The 26,041-nt window shown below is 42.8% G+C and overlaps 1 protein-coding gene across 2 annotated transcripts; it reads right to left on the reverse strand.

Annotated features, from left to right (window-relative positions):
• YWHAZ (tyrosine 3-monooxygenase/tryptophan 5-monooxygenase activation protein zeta) lies at window positions 1-26,041 on the reverse strand. Of its 2 annotated transcripts, none has more exons than XM_040548646.1 (6): window positions 25,979-26,041; window positions 23,558-23,863; window positions 8,274-8,397; window positions 4,436-4,599; window positions 4,252-4,347; window positions 1-1,044 (listed from the first exon to the last, which is right to left on the reverse strand). In XM_040548646.1, exons 2-6 carry the CDS (start codon window positions 23,849-23,851, stop codon window positions 985-987), a joined length of 738 nt encoding a protein of 245 aa, XP_040404580.1. In that variant the 5' UTR covers window positions 23,852-23,863; window positions 25,979-26,041; the 3' UTR covers window positions 1-984. The 2 variants fall into 2 exon arrangements, with proteins under 2 accessions (XP_040404580.1, XP_040404579.1); XM_040548645.1 differs by lacking the exon at window positions 25,979-26,041 and adding an exon at window positions 25,587-25,738.

A 26,041-nucleotide genomic window follows, 5' to 3' on the forward strand; every position in this document is an offset into this window, starting at 1 on the left:
TCCATTCATAAAACTTTTATTCCACTTACATCAACTTAATACACATGTTCTGAACAGTTATGCTTGGATTGTTCATGAAAATTTCATAAGACATTAAACAAAGCTAGCCATCATCTCAAGTTATTTCCCTGTTAACTATTTTTACAGCACATGCATGTTAGGCAAGTATCAAAAAAAATCACAAAAGCAAAAAACCTAAAAAAGTTAAATACATGGGTTTTTGTTTTACTGCTGTGCTCGATATACAGTGTCATTATGGATATCAAGCAATTCATTTTTACTGCATCTTTACTTGTACATTTGTTCTTAGGTTGCTTAAACCATTTAAATACAAATAAAATGTGTAGCAAAAATAATGAAAGCAACAGCAGGTAACTTTACAAATAATGGAATGTGAACCGTTTCTCTGTCCTTCTCTAGAGAAAGCTGACTGGGTTATCAAACTGTCTTAAGGAACACTTCAGCTGCAATCAGAGATGTACACTTGATTGGTATATTCCACAGATTTCACATGTTTACTTGACATGCAAGATCTGTGGGACATCAGTTTGTTCACAGCCATGTGTGCTCCAGCTCGAGTACTCATGCTAACTACACCTGTGGCTGCAACCAATTATCCCTTTTTTCCACCGCGACAGACCAATATGCAAGCAGTCTTCTTTGCTTGACATAGAAAGCTGTTTCAACACTGGCCTTGTGGGAAGCCACAATGTACCAAAAGTACTATGCCAAACATGTAAAACTTGTATAAAAATTTCACAACCCTATATTGGCCACCTCAGATGAAAACAGATAAGTTCCCCAAATGTTAACTGGCTCTATTCCCCTAATATTAAACAAAACCACATGGGAAATATAGAAATCCAAATAGAAGTAACATAAACCTGTCAAATCGTAAACAAAAACTATTCGTGGGACAGCATGGATGACAAATGGTCTACTGTGTAAATTTCAGAATGAGGCAGACGGAAGTTGGAAGGCTGGTTAATTCTCCCCTCCTTCTCCTGCTTCAGCTTCATCTCCTTGGGTATCCGATGTCCACAACTGTTTGGGAAAGAAAATGGAGTAACTAAAAGGTAAGACTATTAATATTTACAACCAACAATCAATGATTACTTGAGAAGCCCGCTTTCTAATAATATTGTAGGAGGTCATACTAAGCACCACGGGGGGATAAAAAGCACATTTAATATATTTCTCTTTGCAGGAAAGCAGAAGTAAATGGCTATTGCTTCTACACAAAACAAATATAAATCTAGTGCTAGGTGACCCAACCCTAAGCTGCTTTTAATGAGGAAGTTCATGAACAGCCAAAACCAAGATCTTGTATTCACAAGGCTCACCAGAACATGACTACAAGCAGGCCAGAGTCAGACCTACAGACCAGATGCTTGAGAATAAGGAACTAACACCACTTGGTTTCGCATGGATTTGTACCTTCTCCTCAAGTGAGCTTTATGCATATTTCTGAAGGAAAATGCTTCAGTAAAGGTGTCTTTCCACATCCAGTGGCAGAGTGAATGCTACCTTTTCTTCACAATAGGCATCTAAAGATTTTTTTAAACCAAGATATTTCACTAAAATTGCTATCCCTTGGCTCTATTCGGTTAATGGATCCAAATTTTGCTTAAGGGCAGGCACAGAGCTTCTAAACTTGGAGGGCAGTGGAAGGAGGGAAGAAAAATCAGGCTAAACATGCTGTATGTACCAAAACCTATTTTCAGCTTCATAAAATCACATTAAGGAGCCATATATCAAGATTAAGTACCACTAAAGAAACTAAGCACCAGTTCCAGGGCAACACCCAGGGCAAAGAAATTATTTTGTGAAGCACGGTTTCCTCCACACTGACTGCTTCTGAACTATTCCCAACCCAATATGATTTGTAATCTCTCTCCATGGACTTAGAGCAGCCTCAACTGAATCCTTCATGCTCTACGGCATTAGGTAGTAAAACCTGAGAACAACTTAATTCTTTGTCCACCCACATTTTAGCATTGCTTTGGGATCTACCAATAATTGTAGGTCCTACGTGATGCTAAAAAAAATCCAACACCAGAAACATTTTACCCTTTCCAGAAGTACAGGACAATACAGAGACTTAAGCAAGACTATATGTTCTTACTCTCAAGACTTATCTGCACTAAACATTCCTTGCTGAAGACATTAAGCAACAAGTTAATACTCTGGAGACAACAACATACCGGACTGTTTCTAGCCCCTGCACTACATTCAAATCCATTATTCTCCGTTTCAGTGCTACTCCATACATTTATAAGGAACAGTCAGTAAAAAAAGAGCTTTTAATCAGAACTTTATCGGGTGCTTCTATCCTAAATCCTCACCCCCAGAATATCTAGAGTTATGTACATACCTTTATTCACTAAATAAAGAGAGCCTAGATGGTATAAAAAGAAGGACTACCAATTGAAAGCAGAGTTTAAATAATCTGTTGGGGGACCTTTAGGGGAAGGGAAATAGGGAAAGATTCCACACCCCCCACCTCCCAGCCCAGTAAAACAAGTTTTGACCTGATATATTAAACAGTCCTCTGAACACTTCTCTACCTTCAATCCCCCCTGAGAATGAACACAGTCTCTTCTTCAGCCAGACGAGACAAAGAATCATCAGCTGAGGAAACTGCTACTGCATAAAATTGATCAGCATGCTGAATCCCTGTTAAACCTGTTAAAAGCCTACATCCAAAAGAGTGTAAGAGACTTGCATAACTAGTAGAACTTTTCACATTTATGATTTTAATTGCAGTCTTTATCAGTCACACATATATCAGAAGTTAACTTTCTATCTCAATAAGTTGTGGAAAAACATGGAATCATTGTGAGCACAATACTCACACGGGTCACACTAAACATTTAAGGCAAGACACATCCATCCATTCAGGAACATGGAATCTTGCAGCAATCTACAATTTTTTCCCTTATAATGGAAACCTTACATCAACTATCAGGGCCCTACTCTCATAATACATTCGCTATGGTATCTCAGTCCAACTTTTGCTCTTGTATGAAGCAAGATGCTTTCCAACTGCTGTGACAAGCTTTACATTATTTTCACTGGAAAGCTAGCAATTAAAGTCAGCTTCTATTTTCTGTTTCAATAGCTCTCTCATTCAGAGGACAGCTCTTGAGCAATCTCACCCAAGGGACAGCAAGCACGCACACGCACTGAAAGCAAGGCCAATCCTGTATCTGTCTCCATTACAGAAGTTGAGACATCTCTGCCATTTGTTTTGTAAGCAACAGCTGGAACTACCACATGTAATTTTCCAGTAGTATTAAATTGCCATTCTCATGGAAAAGGTTCCAAGAAATAGGCAAATAACGTGCTAGAAACAGAAATAGAAGGTATGGCAGCTCCAATTTTATGCAACTGTACAACTTTGCTTGTAGTTATGTTAAAAGAAGTCCAGCTATTTTGCTGCTTCCAATTCCAGATGCATTGAACATGTGAACAAGGGGTTACGTCTGGCAACATAAGGTGCTTCTTATTTTTCTGCTCTTGCTTGCAGTTCTCCCTTTCCCTCACAAGGAAACTGTGAACTGTCTCATTAATTACAGTATTGTATGCTTGCTTACATTTGCTGTTTCATTTAGATGTTTATCTTTGCCAGTTTTAAAGTTCAAAATAGGTTAAAAACCACACACACACGAAGATTTTGGTTACAGCAGAGTCCACGTCAAAAGGAATTAATATGGTTGTTTTATGACTTCCCCAGAAATAGCCTGGCTAGCATTGATTCCAATTTCAGCTTTACCAAAATTAAAAACACCCCACCCACCCCCCCAACAGGCCCTTAAATGGACTTGCTAACTTTGTTTGCAGTTTTCACAAAGGGTCTACTCCTTACGCATGCAAATACACAGAGCAAGCTATGTGAAATTTGATGGAAGTTTTGAGGTAGCAAATGTGACTGTATTCTCTAATGCTGTTATAATAAAAGAAAGCATCGTCACTGGTCACAGTCCCCATACCACATCACAAACATGTGAAGTTACTTGAATTAACAAAACAAAACCCTGGTGAATCTGTCTTCTGCTAGAAAAATGTGTTATGTTAATTAACCCATAGACACAAGAGATTAGGCAGGAGAAAAAGATGTAGCTCAGAAACATCATGTAAGCTTGCCTGCAAGTAAATAACAGCTCCACAGTTAAGAACGAACAGGACAACTCTAAGTGTTGTAAAGACCAACCCCACTACCAATAATATGTAAAATGTAACGATACTCACTGTCAAGTTGTCTCTCAGTAACTGCATTATTAGTGTGCTGTCTTTGTATGACTCTTCACTTAATGTATCAAGTTCAGCAATTGCTTCATCAAAAGCCTACAGTTAAACAAACAAGCTTCATTAGACATGTGACAAAAGGTTACATAAATAATAGAAGTGGGATTTTCCACCCCCACAGACCTACCGTTTTTGCAAGGGAACAGGCTTTCTCCGGGGAATTGAGAATCTCATAATAAAACACAGAGAAGTTTAGAGCCAGACCTAATCTGATGGGATGTGTTGGCTGCATCTCCTTTTTACTGATTTCAAAAGCCTCTTGATACGCCTGTTGTGATTGCTCCACTATCCCTTTAGGGAAAAAAAACCACACAAAAAAACACAAGTAAATAATTCAAATACTGTATTCAGAAATACAATAAGAACTGTGTTCATGGTTGCATGAACAAAGTATGTTAAGAGCCAATGCTTGTGAATAAGCACTTTCCTTAACAAGTTATTTTATAAAGATTTTACTAAATCAAATTTTTAAATGGGTAAAAGAAAGAAGTTGCCACTAAATCATAGGTTAGAACATCTCCCTGTCACACTGTGACTATCCGCAAATACAATCAAATGCTTACAGCACTTTTACAGTGCTTAACAAACATAAAACCCGCCGCCTAAATGAAAAAGGTACAAAGTTGAAGGTCTAACTACACACAGGTTTGATGTAATACCACGGTTCCAATAAGTACTGCAAAGAGATCCACATTTTAGTCACAAAAAGCCCTGATTACCTTTGCCTATCTTGCTGCATCTTTTCTCTTACAGTCAAACTGCTTGACAAAGGTAAAGTGGCATACCTAAGCCTGAGTTAAATAGGTATTTTCAATAGCTTACAGCATAGCTCTCTCTCCAGTGCAGATATGGTAAGTGTTTTTTTTTTTAAACCTAACTTACAACTTCTAATACCTATATATTTTGAACTAACAGCCAAAAGTTACTTGTTTCTTTTTTTAGAGATTAATTTACAGATTAATTTTTAGAGACTTTTTTTATTCAATTGTGTAAGTTACAGGAAAAAAGGCAAGAAAAAAATGGAACTATATAGTGTATGCTAAAATGGAACAGTTCCAGACACCATTCCCACTGAATACACTTGAACTTATGAGCAGACCGTGCCTGCACAAGTCAGAGATCATGGTCCAACACAGTTTACAAGTTGGACTATGCCCTTGATGACTGCATGAGGTAAAGTGCGAGACACTGAGAACAGAGTCACCATTGTTCCCCACACTCTCAAAGATTGTTAATAGTAGCTGAGAAAGAGGTGTGCAGGAAGGAATTCAATTCAGATGCGAAAGGATTCACATCCTAGATTCATGCATCCAGCACGATCTCTGCAAGAGTGCCAGTCACCTATCCAAAAATGAAGAAAGCAATCTTGAGGTTAAGGACTCAAAAATATCAGTATTCATCTCAGTAGCACTCAAAATCTGAAAATAACTGAACACCAATATCCAGGATGCCTATGCAATCTCAATTGGTTCAACTTTATGAATTCCCCAAAACTAAAGCATCGCATTGTTCCTCTTCAGCGTGGGAGAGGAAGGACACTCACTGCACCAATATTCAGGGCTCTGTCCCCTCTTCACTTACTACTAATAATGGAGTGCTTCAGGAAAGTCAGACAACCACCACACCACCTTGAAAATCACCAGGAAAAATCACCAAACCACTACAGTTGAGAAGAACTGGTTTTACAAGAAGTTAAATTTAGAAATAGTGGGATGTGCTTCACTCCTTCCGTAATGGAAAAAGAGTTAGAAAATGGTGCTGTTTATGAAAGCCAGAACAAGTACCTTGAAAAATAAACACCTTCAATAAATGAAGGTGCCTTATTTTAAACATTGTTTCTTTATCATAAATTACTTCAAAAAAGTATTTTTTTTTTCCTTATTTGATAAGGGTTACCTTTTGAGCACTGATTCATGGAATTAAGAGCCGAATTAGATATATTCTATTTATTTTAATATCAGTCATCCAGCATAAAAGGGCTGCAAGATTTTCAATCTTGTTCTGCTCAGACAGATAGCATTGTACAACTCTAAAGTTCAAGGCTACAACAGTTGGGTAAGGTTACTTGCTTGACATTCCTGTCCACTAAACAGCTAAAAGAAACCCCGGTCAATACAATAACTTATGAAAACAAAAATCCAGTTCCTAGAATTGGGAGCTTTATACTGATATTGCATTATTCTGCAAAAGGCTGAAAGAATACTGTTCAACTGAACAGCCATTATTTCTTAAAAAAAACAATTATCAGCTGCTCTTCTTCAATGTTACCCATCAGACAGCACACAGGAAAAGCCTGCAAGATGAAACACCTACAAAAAAAATCTTAAGTTTAGGAACCATAGCAACTAGGAGCCAGTGTGTTTTCAATATGTTTTCTTTATCTAGTAAGTCAAAACCCACTAAAAACTGCTCAGCCAGGCGACTGGGTTGATTAAAAATGAACTTTAAAACCACATTAAGCAGAGATTTTAACAGTCTAATTTTATAGCCTGCAACTTAATCCTCACCGGAGAAGAATATCATACCTTCCAGGTCTGTAAACGAGAGATTACTAAACGGAACATGGTTACTTCAGGGCTGTGACAGTACAGACCACTGGTTACACGTACAATTCTTCTGCAGTCACCAAGGCTGGGTCAGTTTGCATGCAGTACGCATCAGAAGTCAAATCAAGCCCTATTTAACTAAGTCTCAGTAGCTTTATTCAATTCCCCATTATCCAGCGTACTGGGGAAACTGGGCTACCGTAAGTAATGTGGATATAACAGATATGAGGCAAGGCAACAGCAGACATCTACTGCCTTAAAATTATTCCATTTCACCTCTATACCATGCTCAGCCTAGTTTCTGTGCACCTACGTAAAAAGATGTCTATAGTTTCCCATCTCATCCTGAGAGGGCTTCCTAGGCTGAGAGCAGTGTAAGGCAACCAGGACTTCACACATCTGAATTGCACTGAATTTAGGAAATCCTTCACAAGGGTGAGGTTCTACTGACCAGCAATTGCACAGCTCAAGGGCTCTCCAATAATCCCCAAGGGATCCAAGTCCATGCATTCGGATCGTCTGCAGGCTCCCATACTTCCGCAGACTGAGTAACAGATTAAACCGAGTCTGCAAGGAAACAGCTCAAGCCTGGCAGAACTTGTAGACTGGGCTCTGTGCTGAAGAGCACTGCTCTTAAGGGCACTCTGGTCCCTGGTCCCAGTCTTAAGCTGGCTCCAGGAAATCATTTAGCACTGCTCACAAGCTCCATCTAACGTAATGTATCCTCTTGAACTGAAGGCGGCTGCACAGAGTTAACATGTTATAATGCTACAATATATTAGGTGGCTTAACTGCTGTAGTTAAGTACCTTATTTTAACTTTACTAACCACACTTAGGTGAAGGCAACTTACCTGCAATTAGCACAAGCTGCTTAAGTGAAGATATAAGCAAGTTTAGGAAATTAAAAACCATTTGGAGATTAAACTATCATGGCTATAGAACAAGTTCACCTAACAGTACCATTTAGTTCATTAATCCTGTTCTTCTCCAGGTGTGTTGCAGCCTTTGATCACTGAACCTATGCAGATTTTTTTGCAAATGCAGAGCTAGCATGAAAAAGACTTCAAAAAGCTACAGACTGACCGACTCCCTGTGAAGATGTTAAAACAATACTCAGACGCCCAGGAAAAAGATGCACGAACCCATATTACAATGATAAGGTAGATGCCTGTAAGTGGAGTTGATTTCCAGACTTTGTGACTGAACATCTGTTCCCCGCTTCAAGCTGCGGAGGCACACAGAAAGCTTCATAACTCATTTGAAAGCCAGCGACCTACGATTTTTCTTTAGAAAACAGGAAGCTTATTACTAAAGAAATTTACAGCCCAAACACAAGTATTCCACAACTACAGTAGTGTCACTGTTCCCCAAAAGCAATCCAATCTGACAGAACGTGGTGACAAGCTGCCGTACAATACCTTTCTTGTCATCTCCAGCAGCAACCTCGGCCAAGTAACGGTAGTAGTCGCCTTTCATTTTCAAATAGAAAACTTTACTTTCTGCTTGCGAAGCATTAGGGATCAAGAACTTTTCCAACAGAGACTAAAACAGAAACAAAGAACATAGTGTTGTGAACATGCATACTCGTACAGCTCGTTGAACAACAGTTCAATTACATCACCATCTATCTCATAGTCAAGACAGCTTTACTTTTGCCTGTTTTCTTCACGTCCTACATAGCATAGTCAGTTAAGGGGAATGTGTCCTGGATCACAATTCTAGGTACCAAAAAGGAACGCTCCATGCTGTGGCTCCATGGGGAGAACAGGAAAGAAGGCTGTGGTAGCTTAGCAGATGAATCTTGAAGAAGCAAAGGAAGGGTTCCTGTAGGCCTTGGCAAAAATAAGGTAATCCAAAGAGTATGGGCAGAGCATACACAACGGAAGAAAGTCTGCATCCACAGGTGATGAAAGGATTCAAAATATCAGCTGCCAAATCAGAGACCCAAATATCTTACATAAACAGGCAACAGGAACTACAGCAGGCTAATGAGGCTTTTTTAAAGTTACGATTAACTAGAACTGTACACCGGAATAACCCAAAAGAAACTGCAAGGTGAACCTGGATCCCTGCATTTCTCAATAGCTGAAAGTCTATAGCTGAGCAGCACTGAGGAGGATCAGCTATTTGACTATGTGCTGCCCTAACAGGTATTCCCATCCCTTCCAAAGCAAAGGGTAGCTCTCTGAAGTCACCCCACCAAATCCTCCCTGTAGGCTGCCAGTTAGGACCAGGTTTTTCTAGATTATTCTAGCTGCTTATTAAATTAACATAGCAAGTTCCCAGCTGAGGCAGTCATGTAATTTAGCAAGAGTTCTATTATGATGAAAAGAAAAAAAATCACTAGCTCCAAAACATTTAGTCAAACTAAGGTACAAGCCTGTCAAACTTCTTGATAGTGAGTGCTTGAAGTCAGACTTTGAAAGAAAAGCCAGTTATTTAAAAGCCAGAAAAAAAAAGTGCAGAAGTGCTCTTGAATACTGAAAATGAAATCAGAAGCTGTTACATAAACTTTGCTATGGCTACATAGCAAACAATTTTTTTAAAAGAGGTCTCAGTAAGAATTTTTGGGCATCGCTTTTCACTTTAAATTAGAAGAATGACATTTCAGTTTCGCTTCACTGTTTTTAGCTCATCTTTCCAGAGCCATGGCTGCCTTACAATACTTTCCTCTAGACCTGCACGTTTACTGAGCATCTTACATGATGAGCTCTTGGGACAGGGTCAACCGGACTACAGTAAGCTGGAACCAGTGTGCTGCAACCCAACACAGGCACCTTTGGTCAGTAAGTCAGTGGACACCAAGCTACAGAAAACTTTGTCATTGACAGAAAGAGCAAGAGAGAACAAGACCATGCAGGGAGACCTCAAAAAATACTGCGTGTCCTTGCTTCCTGTCTGAACGATAGGAGAGAAACCTTTGGCAACAAAGGGAAGCTAAGACAAGCGAGTCAGCAGCAGCAGTATTTCTCTGGAGCCAAACAGGGAGCCAAGGCGCTGCCTGCTCAAGGCACCCACCTGGAGGTCCCACCACCACGTGAGGAGAAGGGTTCGGTGCCACCGCTGCCCCAGCACAGCTGGCACGAAGCAGAAGGCTGTCAGGTTTGTGGGTCACACACTTTGGCTCTCTGTCGCTACTTATACGCTCTGCTCTCACCAGCACAGAACTTCAGGATTCGCAGCTATGATATTGTTCATCAGTGCCAAGCAGCTCTGACTTCAATGACAAGTGAAGGTTCCTAGCTGCTGAGAACGAGGCTTATTAGGCTGTCTCTGCAGGGCTGCAATTAAGCCAGGTGTGTCAGTCTGCACCTACCCCCTGGCACCACGGGGAGCTGCCCTCCTTCTGTACCCTCCATTAAGCGGCCAGACCAAAATATTTGCAGCAATTCTAGAAACAGAAGTTATTCATCACCCGTATCGGAAGCTGACTAAAGTACAGCTCTGCTCACTCCCACAGCAGCAGCTAAACTCCCAGACCTGAACTTCACTTTGGCCCCAAATGAGGTCAAGTCGTTTGCCAACATCTAACTGAAGGGGTGGATTGCACCAGCAGACATAGAGGAGGGAAGACTACCAATTAATGAAGTCTTCATAATTGGATAGAACCTAGCAGGGCAACAGAAGCTTGGACGGTGGGTAAAGAGTGCACTGAAAAGGGTTCTAAACCCAAGTTGACTTGGGAAGTCAGAGGAGCTAAGAAAATCCCTTTGAATAGCTATTCATACATCATAACCTACACAACGAGTCTCTGACTCCACAGGTAGCTCGCTCCGGTCCGGGTGAAAGTTCTCTCTCCAACCACCACACAGGACTGGTAGGCCACGCATCTTTGGGAGAATTTTATTTCTACTGAGTACTTCATAAACAGTAACAGCAAAACCTGAAAGCGGATCGACATCTAAGAAACGGTCTGTAGGATTACTGAAAGGAGGAGATCTCTCCCCTCTCACAAAATGTTTCAACAGTGCTACCAATGCTTCAACTATTCTGTTTGAATATATACCGGTAAAGGAGGAAGAAGGTAGGTATATGGCAATGGTTGGTTATCAGCGTAGTGCTGATCACCACATGGGGCACCGAAGTGCTAAAAGTTAGTCTAAGACAGGATTAGCATACTGGTCCCTAATTAAGAAGTTTGTTAGGTAAGCCACATCACTGCAATGCACACAGCACCTTAACGTTGGAAGGACGCCCATACCGCAAGGGTACAGTACAGCTATACAGTACGTTGCTAAGTTGTCATGCTCATTCGAGGTATTCTAGCTATCATGTCAAATTTCTGCCCATTTTTGATTTTTTTTTTATATAAAAGTATTACTTGTATATTGAAGTACGCACTAACTACACCTCCATGGGCAGTTAATTACAGTGCTGGAACGAGAATCTTGTAGGGACAATTTCTCTCCCAAATCCACCCCCTTCTGCCCCCCCCAGCTGTAATTGCCAGAGCTTTTAATTTGACAGCAGGAACGTTTAGCTGCTGTGAAACAAACCATGGCATTGTAGTCAAGCGGACAGAGATGCAGCAGCATCTCGGAGTGCTGTACAGCAGAAACCTGTAACAGCTTGTACAAGTGCTTCGAATACTTCTCATAGCAAAGTCACAAGCAGTCTTTCCAAAGAGATTTTCAATGAAGACTTACTTTTTTCGGTCTGTTTTTAAACATACATGCATTAAATTTGAATATTGAGTCTTACAAATATGCTAGTGAAGAAAAGCTCGGGCTCCAACACGTCACCGCTGGCAGTAATCGCAGTTGCAGATAACACGTTGGTCCTCCAGACTGGTAGAGAAAGTGCATTCAGACTCGAGAGATGCCAGCTATGCTCACGCATACCACAGATAAGCAATCTCACAAATTTGGTACATTCCCCCACCCCCAGTAAGTACGCAGCAGAGAAAGTCTTTGTCTCGAAGGATATAACAGACTGCATCAGCACAAATTTACTATTCTACCAGCGAGCTTCAGTTCTGGCTTGCATCGAAAACTAAATGAGAAAGATTTATTCTGTTCCTTTTTAATTACGTTCTTTAGCCAGAGCAGGACACATTCAACAGATGGCAACGCTAACCACAAGCACAAGGCATTTTGAGCCTATTTTGATGAAAGGCCCCATGGACTTGTTCCTGTGGTTTTGCAGGATAGTCTTAAAGGTAAGCGTTAGACTCAGGAGTACAAAGGAAGCACCACAGTAGTAATTCAGTCTGGAAAAAAAACAACCAAAAAACAAAAGCAAACCCTCTACAAGAAGTCTGCCTTCTGCAAGCATACAGACTTAAATTTGTCAAGTTGTGGTGAGAACTTCAGTTGAAGACAGGAAGCCAACCCAAGACGACTTGAGTAGTCTTTTCCTTTCACAAGAAGCCTCAAAATACCTTTCTTTTGAAAGTCTTTGCTTACATCTTTGGCAAATGACTTGTGCAGGCCAGAAGACCATTCCCAAATCCACCATAAGAGCGTTAAAATCCATGCCTCAGTTTTGTTCCATTGCTTGTAGCCCTGCATGTATTTCCCTTTAATAAGGGCTCGGTTTCAGTACGTGTTGTCTGGAATCTTTAGATAATTCCTAAAGCACTTGAGAACTGCAACAACAGCTCAATTTTCTACTCAAGGTATTCCTCTCCTGACAAACAGGTCATAAGAATAAAGTCACTTGATTCTACAGTAATATAATTGTAAATGAGCAGGTAATATATAAAAAATTTTAAATACCAGCAATTAACTACAAGTAAGATAAATAGTTGAGTTAAAGCCTTTAGAAATATCAAAGGGAAAAAAATGGCTTCTGCACAAAAGAACCAAACTTAAGAGAGGCAAAACCTGAAAGGAACACATTGAAAAATATTAGCTAATTTAAAGGGTATCGGTTTTGCTCAGAACTAACATGGCAGGTCTTTTGTCTTCAAGCAGTGTCAAAAGCCATCTGACATAGCTATGCCATTATTGCTACTTTTGGAGATAAGTTACACAGGAGAATTTGCTGAATTTTAATTCACTCAATTTGTGGTATATGGCACAGGGCTGAAGAACATATGGAAGGACTTTATCTTTTTTTAAATTCACCCAGAAGGCATGAAAGAAACAGCGTGTCTTCTTTAAGCTCAGCCTGAAAACCTATTTCTTTGACATTTCTTATTAAGGGACAGCGGCCTCATTTCTTGATGTAGGCAGTGTGCCATTATCTTTCTACAGGAGCACAACACGAGTGCTGTGTTTTCCACAAGAACACAGGGGTGATTGCCCTGGAAGACAGGGCTATTCTGTCCACTAACCCACCCGCAACAATGCCCTAAAGAGGCTTCCGTTAGAAAAACATACAAAAAAAACATGAAAATACCATGCTTCCGTTGGCCTCCATCGATGCCTAGGGACTTCCTGAGCCAAATGTGGTTTTTAAGTGTGGTAACCTTCAGCAGGCTGCTTGTCCACATTCTACGCACTTGTGCGAGTTCCCTTTAAATCAACATAACCCTAAGAGGACAGTACTCTGCGTCAAGGAAGCTGCAGATACGTGCCTATAAGGAATTGTTACTTTTGCCTTAATCTACTTTAGTTAAAAAAAGCTTATAAAAGCATTGGTGCTCAAGTCTGCCTTTCTTTCAGAAGGCCACCAGATAGCTTCAGATCATTTGAAGAGTTCACCGTTTCCAAAGTAGAATCAAAAGCCCACGCTGCACTTTCACACCATCCAGGCAGCTCTATACTTTGTGGTCTACAAAGAAAGGTGAGTAGCGGAAGAGGAAAGATGTGGAGGACGTTAGGAGGGCAGCCTCAAGCTGAAGCACTGTGGTTGAACAAGCAACAAAATTACAATTGACTGAAGCCCACTGAATCTCCGAAATTAGCCTTTGGGATGTATTTGGGATGTATTGATACACTTACCAAGTGCAACCCAGAGAGTACCAAGCTCCTCTTGTGTTCCAGTGCTCCCAGGGTAACAACTGTTCATTTCTACAGATGTAGAAATACTTTACAGATGTAAAGTATCAGGTGCGTCCAGGCAAACACTTAACACATCCATTCTGATCAGGTACACACATGGAAGGAGGAACTACACTAACTTAGTCCTGAGCAGAGCCAACTAACCAGAATAGTAACTGCAGAACATCGTGGCTAACCTACTCCCTACATACTTCTATTTTGATACCAAAATTAAAGTCAGTCACGCGTGTATGGTAAGTTCACGATACCTGTTGTTCCTACAAAAGGCTAGCGTTTGGTTTTCTGTGCATGTGTGTTCTGTGTCAGCACCCCAGCTAGGAAAGTTGCACAGGCTATGAAATGATACGTGCAGTTAGCCACCCTGCACAGATCTGCGTACCCACTACAAAGGGTTCAAACAAGCCATCTGCGGCCAGCGGAAGTTTTATTTCCAGAAATCTGAATTGTTGGAGGGAAGTGACAAATTTTGATTTTTAAGCGGATTTACAACTACTGCCTCATTGGCGACCTCCTACTCTCTTGGGAAAAAGAAAAACAACAAAATGCCACAAGAGTGGTGCTTTGAGTTCTGCTGTCAGCCTTTTACTCTGGCCAAAAGCAAAGCCTCTTGTTTAAAGTCAGCTCAAGATTTCTACCTACTCATTTGCTCAGCAGAACAGGCATACAAGACGACCTGTCAAATACCACTGGCTGCTGTTACACCGGGGAGCTGGCTGGTGAAACAGCTGCTGAAGAAGGAAACAAGCCTGCTGCCTGTCCTCACTACCAGTTATCCCCTCTTCCCATCAAACTGGCTGCCCACACAGGCAGCAGTTTGAAAAACGCGAGGCAAGGAAAGACAAAGTGAGAATAGTGAGCCTGAGAAGGGGAGAAATGCAGGATTTGGGACATTGGGACAAAGGGAAGAGCAGGACTCTTGGAGCTCGTGCAACAGTGGGAGATGCAACGTGCACAGGGACACCCGGGACTGGTAAGAGCAGGAAAAACGTACACTTGGTTACAGCAAAGCAGCTGCTGATCTGGTGAAGATCTAGAAGGGGGAAAATGAAGGAGACGGTCCTGAATAACAAGAGGATAACTGACAGAGCTAAAAGGCTACTGGAGAAAAGGGAATCCTGTAGAGCAGACAAGGATTGGCAAGAACTCTTAGCTTATGCAAAAGATGCTGTTAAAAACAGTCTAAATATGTTTCTGTAGAAAAGAGAACAAAAGCAGTGTCACATACGGGCAACCAGAGGGAGACAAGAGAGAAATAAGTAGGACACCCAGAAAAAAAAAATCACCCTCATGCTCACGCATATGCTGGGACGTGGCACTAAGCAAGAAGTAGGTGTATGCACTAACACACCTAGAGGGCGTTCAGAGGGAAGATCTGGCTCTTACAGCCACACAACGCCCAGTATGAAAAGAAAAGCAGGGGGACTGAGGCAGCAGGGAGCAGCATCTTCCATACCACGCTTCCACAGGCAGATCTGTAGCTCTCCTTGCAGACCTGCCCTCCCCAGCTCATTTCTTCTACCTCTCTGCTCTCCAGCTAGTATTGGTGGCACGGGGAACAGGTACGCTTAATATCAGGATATACTCTCGGAGAGTATTCAGAAGTTATTCACTCGTTCATGCCAACCATTACAGATTTCTACCAAAACATGCTACAGAACACATCAGTGAAGGAACTGAATTGTGATGCATAAGCAAAAATGCCTCTCCGGTTTAGTAACCAAATTTGAGAAAATTCATACAAAAGGCAGCAGCCAATAAGCCACTTTAATCCTAATTATTTTTCTCGTTTTTCTTTTGTTGAGGCATTGCTATAAGCATTAACACGCAAAAACAGTCTTTGCTGAGAACCAAAGCCAATATGCAACATTTCCCTGCTTTTTTTGGCACCACCTCAAGTTTATTTCTTGACTGTTGTGGACTTGCAACAAAATAGCACAGTGCCAAGAGCACAGATCATTACTCCCTAGAAAACAAAGAACAAACAAAACGGAATACCTTCTGAAAAGCTTGTGGTAATACAAAATTGAAACCAATTGGGTTGGATGAGAATTTCTGCTGGACAGGTAGGTCTGCATGACAAGCTGTCCTGGCGGTACTCCAAACCAGAGCACACATTCTAGCTGTCTTGAGCTTTTCCAGTTTTCCTTTCTGAAGAGATACTATTAAACCCCCCAGAAACATGACATAACACTTTTTATCCTTGAGAAGAAACAAAAGAACAAGTTATCCCTAGCAATTTAGGGATCTCTGAGCAGATCTGCAATGTGAAGGGTACCGCATTATACAACGTGTCTATGAGCAGTTCATTAAAGCATAGGATGCTAATATTAGCAAAAATGTCATTTTAGAGATGTAAGCCCACTCTGCCCTAGGAGCTGATCGTCTGGAGACTGAGCAACTTAGATCCCTGCTGTTAAATATTTTGTTACCTGCATAACCACAAAGGGTAGTAACAACCAGGAAAAAGGCCTGCTAAATTATTTGATCTGGACTAAATCTGATCAAAACAGAATTTACTGTTTATCTCAGCAGCAGCATGACTTACTATTACTCTTCATTAGATGGGGCACAGCCAATCTTCTGCCAGATTTCAAGAAAAAATAAGCAACTATGTAAGAACTGACATTCATTAAAAAACAAGTTCAAGAGGTAATCATCATCTTAACATTATTCCATCATATTTAACAGCACAAAGCTTTCTCACAAACTATTTCAAAATGGTAGTCAACTACTGCCTGAAGAGATGATCAACCTCTGGTTAACATCCAGGAGCTGCTTTGTCTGCCTACAGGAAAAAAAAAGAAAACCAAACTAAAAAAAGACAAGAGTTTGAGAACTGGTTTCAGAAAAGCGTATTTCTGTCAGATGCATGGTAACAAGACAGAAGTTTCCAGATAAAACCAGAGATAGCTTGGCATCTACTTATTACAGATGATCAGAGATAATGCACCAACTCTGCTCATGTTTTAGATGTTGTATTTCTACTACTTACATCTTCCTCAGGCCCAGCAGCAGCAGGCATCTTACCATGGCAGTGTTTCTACTGCCAGCCTCCTGAGCACCAGTGAAACGAGCACACCTAGCAGCTTCAGAGTCGCAGTGCTTGCGTCAAGTTCTTGCTTCTTCAACAGCAAGGAGTAAGGAGGAGAGCATTTGTCATAAGTGACTAAAATTGAACAACTTGTTTTTATTTTGCTGCTTAAAACTTGTGTACCACTTCCAAGCACATAAGGCAAGCAAACACTCAAGGTTGCTTTCAAGTAAGAAAGTTACCTGGATGCTCCTGAGCAGCAGAAACCCTATGCACAGTTGTTATTTTATTTTTAAATCAAAGTCAATTCTTAAGCATTAATGTGACCTTAAATTAGTACAGCAGACCACTGGTTATAGTAAAGACTTGCTGTACTTCCAACAAATTCAAGAGGATACAGATACCTGCATATATGTACATAGACACGTGTGTGCATAACTAATATAAGTGTCACAGGTAACTGCATATTTAAATACGCGTTTGCATTTATGCAGAGCACCGTGACCAACTTTATGATAAATGGGTGCTCCAAAAACATCTATCAACATCACAGATGCAATTCTTGCTAAGATTAGTAAGTGCTGTCTCACCTTTGTTCACGCAGCCCAACCATCAGTAAAATTACTTACAAATGCTGGAATCAAAAAAGTCCTCAAAAATGAACTGAAGTTTCACACATTTACAAAGAATTACATGAGCAATGTAGAATAAATAAAGCATTAGTTTTGCATAACTGATAATTGAAATTATCAAAATAATAATATTTGAACTTGTCCATGATGTTTTAATTCTGTGATTCAAAAGCTTTAACACTTTTTTTTTTTGATTAAGGAAATCGCTCTAGTTTAGGCAGTGCTTTCGCCACTGCAGGAAAACAAGGACAAAAACAAACACCTGAAGGGGTGTAGCTACAACTAGGGAAGTGATTAAAGGATTAGCAAAGTGAAATCATGAGGTTGATACAAACAGTCTCAGCCTCCTCCCTTCAACCTATTTGAACAATTATACCAGCTGAAACTTCACTGAAAAAGCTAGACTTGGAGAATAATTAAAAGCTTTAATTATAACCATCCCGGGAAGGCGTAAACCCTGGCTATTTTCTCCTCTGCAATATACAAAAATTTATTCAAATAAATGATTTTTGAACCAGAGGTACTGACTTATTTCACATACACCCCCTAGCATGTTACCAGTTACCATCTTTCAACACAAAGTTGAAAAACAGGAGATGATATCCAGAGTTTCTTGTCCAGGTTTGGGCTCCACAGTCCAACACATGGACATGCTGAAACGAGCCCGGGGAGGCCACCAGCATAGTTATGGGGCAGGAGCACATGAAATATGAGGAAAGGCTGAGAGCTGGGTTTGCTCAGCCTGGAGAAAAGCAACAGATCTTACTGCTGTGTGCAGCTGACTAGAGAAGATGGAACCAGACTATTCCTGAAGGTCTACGGCGAAAGAAAGAGACACAGCAAATGAGCTGGAGCACAAGTTCTGACTGTATAAAAGGAGAAAAAAAATGTATATATTTTATGGTTACTTACAGTGTAACAAGTATTACAACAGGCTGTCCAGAGAAGTCATTCAATCTCCATCCTTGGAGATATTCAAAATTTGATTGGACAAGACCCTAAATGATGTGATCAAGCAGTATCTGTTTTGAGTGAAGTTGAACTAAACGACCTGCCTTCAAACCTAAGTTATTCAACCAAGGCAGCTTAGAATGACATGGAACGAGTTTTTCAAGACAAAGACTTGATGCACGCAACTCCTAGATTTCGAAGTTCGCCATCCTCCTTCAAAGAGCTGCTTTCTGCAGACAGAAGTTTCTACTACCTCTTCCTTTTTTTCTCCTTCCTAAAAACATCTGATAAAGGGCACAGATCTTAAAGGCAGAAAAAAGTGGAGTCAAAACCAAAAAATTAAGTCTGGAGGAGTCAGAGAACTAAACATGGAAATTTTCAGCCAGAACGTGTTTTTTTTTTTTTTTTAGCATCTACACTATGAAAATATCTGAAGGCTGCACAGGATAATCAGTCACTGTGGCTCAAACAATCCAGCTGTCCGCTCGCTACCACCACTTTATAGGTTAGCTGTGTCCTGACCGTCAGGAAGATGCGCTGGGTTTTAAGAACACCCCATACGTACACATAGCTTCTTATAGGACGGAGGACTAAGTTTCCTGATCCTATCATTTGGAGTTAGCACACAAACAGGTTTTATAGATGTTGAAATAGTAACCTATTAGGTGTTTGCAGGCATCTAGAAAATAGTCTCAGAGGAATTTGTGAGTAGGACAGCAACAGGCATTAATTCCGTGGTATGTTCTTTAAGAAGCCATTTAGATGCATTCTGAAGGGAATTACACTCTCAGGCCCCAGTGAACTGCAGCCCCACGACAGGTTACTAAACCTTCCCCCAGTCCCTTATGGAAGATTCCAGATATTTCAAACCTTCCCCCCCCCACGCATACGGAAGAATTGCAAACCTAAAGTCACTTGGCTGAGATATTTAACTTCATCACCTTCCCTTTTCACAACAACCACTGTTATGGATGTTTTTCTTTTTTACAGAATGCAAAGAAATCCAGCTAGGTACACAAAGAGCCCCATTTTATGCTTTTGAGCACGAAGTCAGGAAGAAATAAAACCTGGAAAAGCAAGCAAGCAATTCATCTGATTCTTGAACAGCACCTTTTTCCTTAAGCCAGCACCTTTCCTTTTTCTGGCAGGGAAGGGAATGCAGCGTAGCACCTATGTGCAACAGCAACTCTCGAGCGCTGAATGGGAGCCAGGGCTTCAGGAAATACTCTACACCTCAAGAGGAACAACCCAAAGGGAAAAGAAGTAGCAAAGCAGAGCGCTTGTGCACTGCGAGCAAAGATTCATTTAAGGTGTAACTGTGGGGGAACCTGGAGGGGGAGACAGGTCACCCAGAAGACTGGGCACGGGACAAATGTGAGAAAATCACAAGATGTTTTGGAGGAAATGCAAGGGGCTGTGCTGCCATACGTGCCAGCCTAGAGATCGGACAGTAACTGTCTAGAGCTACCTCCACAGTAAACTGAAGAACAATTCCCATGCTTTAAATTATTAGTTTGCATTTAACTCACATCAGAGACTGCCTGAAAGCTAGCAGTAGTTTAGCGCTCCAGAGAGCACGCGAGCAGTAAGAAATGTCAGATGCTAGCTATGCAGAGACCTCTCCACCTATTCTTCTCTGTATTTCAGAATCCTTATTAGCTGGAAAATTCATCTTACTACGAATTTAATGGGAACCACTTCAGCTACAGTTCTGTTTCCCTTTACCTAAAAAAAGGGCTTTTTGAAGAAAATCCACACCTGTTCAAGTAACATCTATTTTTACTATGGAAACGACAAATAAAAGATTATTATACTGACCCTCCTCCTACCCCAGAAAGCAAAACGGGATGTGAAGCACACACTTAGCTAACATGAGGAAAAGTACTTAACAGCTTAATTTCCTGTATCAATATGAAATTTCTGAGGCTGGAAATTTTCTATAATACTCAGGTACATTTACGATGCTTGAGTATGGCAACGCACTACCCATCCACGTCTTCCCCCCCCCCCCCCCAACTATATTATTATTCTTGAAGGGTTTGGAAAATCAGTCTTCATTGTTACAGTGCACGTAACTAGCAGCATGCATCATGTGTCACAACTACTTGCAGTTTATTGGTGCCACCAAAGGAACTAAAAATTAGGGTTGATTATGACATGCCTGAATGTCTCTGGGCATATCTGACAGAACTGGTGCCGGAAGAAGAGATTTTAAGTCTCTCTCCATGCAGCAGCACGCCCAGGCTGCAGCAAGCAGAAGGATGAGTTCACCTGCTTAGAGAGCTGTAAAAGCACTCCGCGGAAAGATCAAGGAAGGGAAGATACAGAAGTGGCGAGGACATAGACGCTGGCTTTTCTGTGGCGAGGTCAGTACAAAGAAGAAAAACGTCTGGATCTGACCCACGTCACTGCTCATGTTGTTATCTCTTGATCACTAGCAGTTCCGAACCAAGAAAAGCCCAGCATTACTCTTATTCAGCCCATAAATTCATAGGAGAGCTGGCAACGGACCCCAGTCACAGTTTGGCGTACTCCACACCTACTGGCTTAGAAGGGCCGTTCCTTCCAACCCGCTACTAATTTGATTCCAACAAGCGAGGGAACAGAGAGAGAAGCTTCGGAGGAGCCAGCTTTGGCTACATTTTGCTTCAATATTCTCTTAATTTCCTCCCTTCAACACAGAAGTTAGGACTCGGGTCACTTCCACACTCAGCTGTGATGTAACACTCCAGGGCATTAAATATTACTTAAGAGCCCAGTAGGCAATTGAAGACAACAGCTCAAATGGATTCACAGTCTTAATAAAAGATACAAACAAGTTTCCAACTTCTTTTTTTAAGCCAAAATGGATAAGCTTCGTGACTGAGAACTCTGAAAGTTTAACACTTCGGGCCCTGTTAATTGCACATTTCATACCAATTGAGATTTGGTAAGCATTATTTTTCATTTCTGTGAACAGTTACAGGCTGTGCAAAAATTACAGAGGATCTAAGAAAAAAATCCTAGTTCTACCTTTGCACGTGGCATCGTGCAGAGTCCTGTTCATAAAAAATAATTACGTTATTAGAGCTTTTTTCCCTGGTAAAGCAAAGTGGATTTCAAGTAAAGCAATGCAATCAGTCGCGTTACTAGGTGAGTAAGAATGTATGTGAACAAAGAATCAAGAATACATTTTAAGATATAAATCTAATCCTTCACTATAATTATCAACGTCAAATTCGGTGTGTGCCATTTGAAAGCATTTTTAAATCCTGTCACTTGAATACAAGAAGATTTCATTTTCCTTTTTAATCCTAAATCTAAGAAGTAGTTTTATTGCTGTTAATCACTGTCTAAGGCATTGTTTCATCTGGACAATACTTTTTCCTCAATCTATTAAGAAAAACCAGATTGGCAACACTGAAAACGAGCAAGACATTAGCCGCCTAGAAGTAGTAACATGTCAGAGAATAATAATTTTTTGAATAATTTACGTATCTCTCATTAAGCACAGCAAAGAGAAATTCAAGCCTATTTTGAGAATCAAAAGATTTAACAAGATTCCCCACCCATGTTTCCCCCTCCCTGATCCATTAGTTGCTGCAGCAGCCTCAGAAACTTTTTTTATTTCTTGTATTTAGCACGCACAATAAAAGCAGGCTAGTTTTGCCTCAATCTGGTTTCCATTATCAGAATGAAACTTAATTGCAAACACTTTGGTAAGTTCTACTAAAAAGGGGTTTCTAAGCCCAACGGCTTAATTAAAATTAATCCTTAAACCCACATGCAAAAAGAACTTCAGATCGCCCTGAACTGAAAGCATCCACCCCCGAGGACTTTCCCCGTTAATAAAGTAAGTTAATAATAATAATAAAAAAGAAATAACAAAATTAGATCAGATTCAGATCCTTATTTTCCTGGCTTAAGTTGATGAGCTGCCACTTAACACACGGAACAGCAAACCAGCTTTTTCCTATGCACAAGCTTGGCTTTTCCATTTTCACAGTGGAAGTTTAAGAGCTATCCCCGCACAGAATAACAAAGCGCATGAAACTGGGTGTGTTACAATAACCGTGGAAGCCAGCCTAAGCTGGAAGCCAAGGCTCAGAGCTCTCCATGCCGACTTTTACACACCCTTGGAGAACCAGTCTTCTAGAAGCGATCACCGCCCATGGCGTTTCGCTATCCGACACGGCAAGCCAAGTTTATGCTACTCGCTGGCATTAATTTTAGTTTGACATCAGGTCTTCGAGCACATGCTCAGCTACAGACCGCTTCCCTCGGATCGCATGTCATCCTGTCACTGCCAGGTATGTGATCCCCCGTCACATATGGGGTGACACACCAGCAGGGCCCACAGTCCAGGGTGAAATTCTACAGCTGACAGCAACATCAGCCCCAAGTGGACGTCCATTGCTCAAGTGCTCACTGAAGCATTACCGGCATATGCAGTTAAAAAAAAAAAAAGAGACAACGTGGAATAAGCATTTGGAAGATGTTCAGATTTTATAAACCGGCCTCGTAACGGCAAACATAACGTTCCTTGGTAGGTACGTGCCCATTGTAACACAACTGCGAGTCCCAGAAAATGCCTAAATTGAACCCCCTTTCAGTTTGCTTCTAAAAATCTGAAGTTTAAGAAGGTATCATAGGGTTGCTACTGCCTCTTCCTGCAGACAGTTTTCTGCATGGCTGAGTCATAACTAACATTACATCATCTTACCCAGGGAGGGGCACAATTTCCGTCGAGTAAGAACTACCTCTTACAACTAGTGCAGCGCGTTAAAGTTACAGGAATCAAAGCCATCCAGGACACGAGTACTGCAGGGGAGCGGGCTGGAAGAGAAGACTCCAAACCAAGCCCGTATCTACCTCAGCCTCAAAGAAACATTAGATATAAAGTAACAGTTATGAAAAGTTACCGTAAGGTTTCAACATGTCTCCAAACACATTAGCATTGATAACTATGTTAATTTGTACATAAATAATCAATATATTAGAGGGAAAGAAGAGCAAGACAAATTTTAAAACCTGTCCTTCAGAAATGGCACAGGACTCCACAGCTTTAATGAAAGAACAGATAGAAGCAGCCTTACAAGACCCAGCACCATTTACCCTGCAACTGTAAGTAAAAATGGATCAACAGTTTCATTATTTCTCACCAGCACATCATTGCAGATGTCTCTTAGCTCAGTCTCAATTTTCTCTCTGTATTCTCGAGCCATCTGCTGTTTTTTCTCAGCGCCTTCCGTCTTTTGTTCAATACTTGAGACGACTCTCCAAGATGACCTACGGGCTCCTACAACATTTTTATAGGCAACAGAGAGAAGATTCCTCTCTTCGTTGGACAACTCAGCTCCTTGCTCAGTCACAGACTTCATGCAACTTGCCATGTCATCATATCTTTCAGCCTGCTCAGCCAGTTTGGCCTTCTGCACCAGCTCATTTTTATCCATGCTGATATGTTTCTAAAGAGGAAAAATAGTGAGGCATTATTCAGACACCGATTTCATGAAAAAGACGTTTTAGCTTCACATGCAGAGCCGCCATTCTCTAATTAGCCTGGAATTGCAAGAGGTCCGGCTGAAATCTAGAATGCAAGGCGTGCAAGTGCTCACACACTGGGATTGAAAACTTACAGTCATTGATTCCTCCTAAAAGGCTGTTAACTTGTAGAAGTGATTACTTCAAAAAATGCAAACAAAAGCATCCAAAGGTGAACTGGAAGCAAATCCCTCCTATCTTATGCAAATACACGATCCCAGTTCTTTGCCACTCTCTCATAAGAGCGCATTCAAGCTGCAGCATCAATTGCATCTAATTGTGAATACAACAAAATTGACAAAGAAAGCAGCCGATAGTGCTTTTTTCCCCACAAGAACAGACAAAATAAAGGCTAAGATGAACAGTACCACAACTCTCTGTGCCTTAACAAAATCTTACGGTTATGTGCAGAAAGAACTGGCAGATGGATCTGCAAATCCAACCCCACACTGGATGCTGCAAAGTCAGAACCCACCAAACACCTAAATTTCGAGGAGCCACGCTCATTTCAGCCACGCTAACCTCCTTTCCTGAAAGGCGAGATGCTAGACCTCCTGACCCCTCAGCCTGAGTGGTCACATTTTTTGGAGACAAAAGGAAATTTTAGGGTTTAATAAATTACTTCAGCATCCGTATTTTAGATGGCAGGAGGTAGCGGACACGCTTCACAACCTGCACCCCGTGAGGACTCCTCCAATCCAGCCCTGCTGCACGGGGATAACCGCTACCTTTATTTTTTTTCGGTCCATGAGGGAAGAACCATCCTTCCTCACCCCCGACCTTTCATATACCTCGGCTGGGTCCTTCCCGAAGCCCTGGCAGCCCGTTTTGGTCTACATCACCCTTTAAAGCCCATTTATTCAGGCTGCTTCGGCACGTACCCCGCTTAAAGCTCACTCCATCCGAACAATTTCGCTTCCCACGCGCAATAACCCCGCGTGACAGAAAAAAAAAAAAAAAAAAACTCGCGGGGCTCAGCCCAGGCACTGGGGGGGGGGGGGGCACAACCCCTAGCGGGGAGCCCGGCGGCGGCTGCGGGAGCCATTTTACAGGCGGCTCCGGCCGGGGGTGGCGGTGGGGGCGGTCCCGCCCTCCTCAGGCTGTCCCCCGGGGGGGGGGGGGGGGGGGGGTGTGCTCAGAGGGGCTGGGGTGGGGGGGGGGGGGGATATAGAGAAAAGGGGGGTGCACAGGGAGAGGGGCTCCGCGAGATGGCGGCCGGGGGCGGCCCCTCAGGATGGCCGCGGGGGCACCGAGCGCCGCGCCTCGCCCCGCCGCCTTTGTCATGGCGGCTCGGCGCCGGAGCCCTGCCCACTGCGGGGCGCCTCCAGCCCAGCGCCGCGCAGGAGGAGGAGGAGGAGGAGGAGGAAGAAGGGGAGGGGGTGCCCCCCCCCCTCACACTCACAGACGCACACTCACACACCCCGCCCGGGGGGCACCGTGAGGCGGGGAGCGGCCGTTACCGCCCGGGGAAGGACGGGGGGGGGGGGGTTAAGGGGGGTGGTGGTGAGGACACCCCCGGGGCCGGCCCCACCCGCCCCCCAAGGGACCGCCGGGCTCCCCCCACCCCCTCCCACCCCCTGCAGCCCCGGAGGGGGCTCGGCGGTGCCCGCTGGGCTCGGGCGGGCGCGGGCGGCGGGGCCCCGTTACCTGCGCGAGGCGGGAGCGGTGTGTCGGGGCGGGCGGCCGGCGCGGACTGTGCGGGGCTCGCGGCGCTGCAGCCTCTCTCCCTCCCCTCCCCTCCCGAGCTCAGCGCCGCGCACGGGGCGCCTCGGCCAATCAGCGCGCCGCCAGGCGCACGGCCCGTGACGTCAAGCGGCGCCATGGCAACGGGCAAGGCGCGGGCACGAGCCCCGCGCCCTTCCCCCGGCAGCGCCGCGCAGGGCGGAGGCCCCGGCGGCGGGGGCGCGCGTCCCCGTCCCGCCCGGCGCCCCCCCCCCCGTCCCCTCACACGCCGCCGTTACCGCCCCGTCCCCTCACACACCGCCATAACGCCCCCGTCCCGTTTCCCCCCTCGCCCCGCCGCGGGGCCCCGTCCTCGCCTCAGGGCCGGGCCGGGCTGAGGCGAGGCGAGGGGAGGCGAGGCGGCGTCCCGCCCCCTCAGC

The sequence above is a fragment of the Cygnus olor genome, chromosome 2 (assembly GCF_009769625.2).
Source record: "Cygnus olor isolate bCygOlo1 chromosome 2, bCygOlo1.pri.v2, whole genome shotgun sequence".
Lineage (NCBI taxonomy): Eukaryota > Metazoa > Chordata > Aves > Anseriformes > Anatidae > Cygnus > Cygnus olor.